The following is a 3,847-nucleotide window of genomic DNA, read 5'->3' as shown; positions in this document are numbered from 1 at the left end:
CAGTGGGCGAGGTGCAGGAGGCAGCTGATCGATGTTTCTCTCTCATCGATGTTTCTAACTCTCTATCTCTATCTCTCTCTCTTCCTCTCTGTAAAAAATCAATAAAATATATTTAAAAAATATATGTCTTTGTTTTACTGTGGTTGCAAATATCAAAAAATTTCTCTATGTGACACGGCACCAGAGTTCAGTTAGGGTTTTTCAAAATGCTGGCACACCGAGCTCCAAAGGTTCACCATCACTGCTATAGGGAGACCCCGAAATAAAGATCAGCTGACAGACACAAAAGCAGAACCAGAGCCCGAGACCCAAGCTCTGCAGACCCTGGGCCCAGGGCCTGGGGGGCCCCCGGACACTGCAGGGGCCTGGCCATACCCAGGAGGCTGCGCCAGAAGGCGGTGACGGTGGCAGAGCCCGTGACGGCGCCGGGCTCGGCGGGGTTCTCCCGGTGGGTGTGCACAGCGAAGCTTCGTCCTGTGGGGCCCGGGGGCCCGCTCAGCTCCACATCCACCACGTGCATGTCCGTGAGGCTGGAGCAAGCAGGGCAGTCAGTCTTGCTGGCCGGCCCCAGACCCACCCCCTGCCCAGCGTCGCTCACCTGCGATCCGCCACCAGCACCCCGATCACGCGGTCGAACCCCAGGCTGGGGGCGGCCAGGGCGGCAGCCGCCATGGTGTTGGAGTTTCGGGGGGCAAAGGGGCAGAGCCCACGCACAGGGCCTTCGTAGAGCACAGTGCGAGGCCCCGTGCTCTGAGCGGCGGCCAGGGGTCCCTCCAGCCGGAAGCCATCGGGATGTGTGGCCATGGTGACACGGAGGCTCTGGAAGTGACAGCCAGGCTCAGGGGGGCCCAGGGGTCTCTGCAGAGCCCCTCCGCTTCCTGGGGACTCCAACAGGCCCTCACCTGGAGGCCGCCAGCCGCGTCCAGTCTGCTGATGTCCTCAGTGCCCCACAGCGCCCCCCGGGCCACGAACACGGCGTGGTTCCAGCGTTTGGAGGCCTCCAGGAGCCGCTGCTCTGTGGCCTGGTCAGCCAGGGCGGAGGGGGACCCCACCTGGGGTGGGTGAAGGTGGGTGGGGCAGAGGTCAGGGGACCCATCCCACTCTGGGGTGGGGTGGGGCCAAGGAGGAAGGGCCGGGGCTCACCAGGAGGTTGGCGTGGCGCAGGATCTGTGCCCCAGATTCCTGGATTATTTTGGGATGGGCCACTTCCACCACAAGATCGGGGTGCCTAGGAGAGGGGAGAGGTGGGGAGGGCCCTGGAAAGAGATCAGGCCTCCACTTCCCAGATTTTCTCGGTCTGTCGTGGCCCGTCACTCCTCACCCAGGCCTGGGAGGGGAAACGGGGCGGATGGGCTTGTCCCAACTCATACTTGGGTGACCCAAGGCCCAGAGAAGGTGAGGGACGTGCCTCAGGTCACACAGCAGCTAAGGGAGGCCAGAACAGGAGCTGCGCCCCGGGAGCCCTGCTCGCTCAGGGCAAGGTCACTGACCTCTCCCCAAGGTCAGCGAGGTTCTGCAGCTGCAGGGACGGGGGCACTTTCCCCGCCAGGCGTCCTGGGTCTCGATTCCAGACAAAAACCAGTTCTAGGCCCAGTTCCGGCCCCTGAGTCAGCAGGTGGGAGACCAGGGACTGTCCTGGGAGGAGGGAAAGAACCTCAGAGAACAGGGGACAGAGCCCCAGGGGAAGGGGGACAGGGACCTAGAGAAGGAGAGGGAGCCCCATGGTGGGTGAAAGGTGTGTTTGTGGCGGACACAGGGCCTCGGGGGCTTCAGGAAGGGGCCAGGGGAGGAGCCCCAGAGGGTCAGGGACTCACCGAGACGGCCGTAGCCCACCACCCCCACCCTCCGCGGGACCCTGTCCAGGGCCATGTCCTTGAGTCTGGTGGTCTGGTCTGCGGTCCGAGCTCCATCAGCTGCCGGCTGCCCGCTCCCCCCACCACACACCAGGCCTGGGCAGCCGCCGATCTTTGGACATTTGACCCTTGAGCCTCTCCCAAGCCGTCCCCCTTCCCCGCAGCCCAGAGGCGAGGGTGCCAGTTGGCTGGGCGGAGGCGGGGTGACGGTGCTGGGGGCTGTGGGCATGGTGATTTGGGGCTCCAGGGGCCCTGCATGGCCCCCATCGTCTGGGCCAGTTCCTTCCCTGCACCGTGCCCTCCTCCCTCGCTGCTGATGTGGAAAATTTCCTCTGCAGTCCCCCGCCCCCTTTTCTGGCCCGGCCAGGTTGTCATGGAAACTGCATCCTGCTTGGGGTGGGGGTTGAGGTTTGGGAGCAGGGAGAAGAGATGGTGACAGGGACTCTGGGCTCTCAGTCTGTGCCCTTGCTCCTGCGTAGCCAATGCCCCCTCCCCTGCCCTCCCCCCCGCGGTCACTCCCCCAGGTCTTGGCACAACGTTCTTCCTCCACTTGGGTCTCTGTGTCTGTCTCTGATGCCTCTGCTGCGGTGCTCTGTGTGCCCGCCTCCCTGGACCGCCATCCTTCCGGCCCCCACCCCCATCTCACCTGGGCTGGCTGCCACGCTGCCCCCAGCCAGGCCAGGCCCACATCTCCCCACTGCAGGGTCTGGAGGCCTGGCCTGGCTGTTCCTCGTCTCCCCAGAAGGCCGCGGGATGGAGCCGGCTACCCCAGCCCGGGGCCAGGACCCCCCTCCGTTGGTTCACCTTGACTTCCGACCACTCATCCTCCTCCTCCCCCGGCCACCAGGCCAGCAGCACCCCTCCCAGTGTTGTGTTCTCACCCCCACACTGTCCCTCCCGCCTCCCCACGTCCCATCGGTCAAGGAGAAGCCGGCGAGGCCCGCGGAGGCCCAGTGCCCCCCAAAGGAGCCCCAACCAGCGCGGGTGCCTGGCATCGGAAATGGCGGCGTCTGCAGCAGCGCCCGGCTCCCTGCCCCCAGCCGCCACCTGGTACCCGCTGCAGCGTTGCCATGGCAACCAGGGATGGCTCTGAAAGGGGACGCGGGAGAAAAGGAGCATGAAAGAGGGAGCGAGGGAGAGTCCCGAGCCGAGGTGCCTGCCATGGCGGCTGCGGCCTCTGCCCGTGAGGGAGGAGGGTGCTGTAAGAGCCGCAGGTGGAGGAGATGAACTGCCGTGGGCCCCACCTCTGTCCTCAACTCTGGGGGCCTGGGTGTCCCCCACAGCACCCAGCCCTGCTCTGCACGGGGCCAGGCTGGGCCGCGGTGACGGGGGAGAGGGGGCTGAGACCCAGTGGGCCTCAGGGAGCACCCCCTGCTCCGGACCCAGCCCTGCGTGTGCGTGGACCCGCCTCCGTGGGCCTCTGTCTGTCTAGACAGCACGGATGGCGCCCAGTCCCCTAGAGCAGTGGTTCTCAACCTTCCTGATGCCGCGGCCCTTTCATACAGTTCCTCATGTTGTGGTGACCCCCAATCTCATTGTGACAAATTGAACATAATGAAAGCCTAGTGATTCATCACAAAAACAATATGTAATTCTATCTGTGTTTTCCGATGGTCTTAGGCGGCCCCTGTGAAAGGGTCGTTCGACCCCCCCCAGGGGTCACGACCCACAGGTTGAGAACCGCTGCGCTAGAGGCTCAACCGCCAGCACCTTGGCCTCCCTGCTCACCCCTGGGTCTGCTCCCGCACCCTGGCTGCTGGCCCTGGGGGGCGGGGGTGGGGCTCTGCATGGGGCCCCTGCCCTGGGGGACAGTGTATCCTCCCCCCACCCCCAGGCCTGGACCCCATCCCTCTGGCCTCTGCATTTACAAGACAATGTGTGTCTCCCTCTGGTCCAGGGGGCCTCGGGGAGCACCCCTTGCCCCCAGGTCACCCCCCTTCACCTAGACCCGCTTTGCTTTCTGGGGTGTGAACAGGTGTGTGCGGTGGAGACGG

General features: G+C 65.0%; 1 protein-coding gene across 1 annotated transcript in view; it reads right to left on the bottom strand.

The window, feature by feature from the left end:
- ASPDH (aspartate dehydrogenase domain containing) overlaps positions 1-2,282 on the bottom strand; it is a 3,155-nt gene extending 873 nt beyond the window's left edge. The window contains exons 1-6 of the mRNA XM_006763858.2: positions 1,815-2,282; positions 1,491-1,635; positions 1,144-1,228; positions 903-1,052; positions 599-819; positions 376-530 (exon numbers count right to left, since the gene is read on the bottom strand). Of these exons, the coding sequence (XP_006763921.1) occupies positions 376-530; positions 599-819; positions 903-1,052; positions 1,144-1,228; positions 1,491-1,635; positions 1,815-2,082 (1,024 nt within the window). The 5' untranslated portion in view covers positions 2,083-2,282. The remainder of the gene's footprint in view (positions 1-375; positions 531-598; positions 820-902; positions 1,053-1,143; positions 1,229-1,490; positions 1,636-1,814) is intronic.
- Between the last annotated feature and the right edge of the window lie 1,565 nt (positions 2,283-3,847).

Source organism: Myotis davidii, unplaced genomic scaffold, assembly GCF_000327345.1.
Source record: "Myotis davidii unplaced genomic scaffold, ASM32734v1 scaffold358, whole genome shotgun sequence".
Lineage (NCBI taxonomy): Eukaryota > Metazoa > Chordata > Mammalia > Chiroptera > Vespertilionidae > Myotis > Myotis davidii.
The sequence above is the reverse complement of the archived record's forward strand: the minus strand, read 5'-3'. Positions and strand labels throughout refer to the sequence as shown.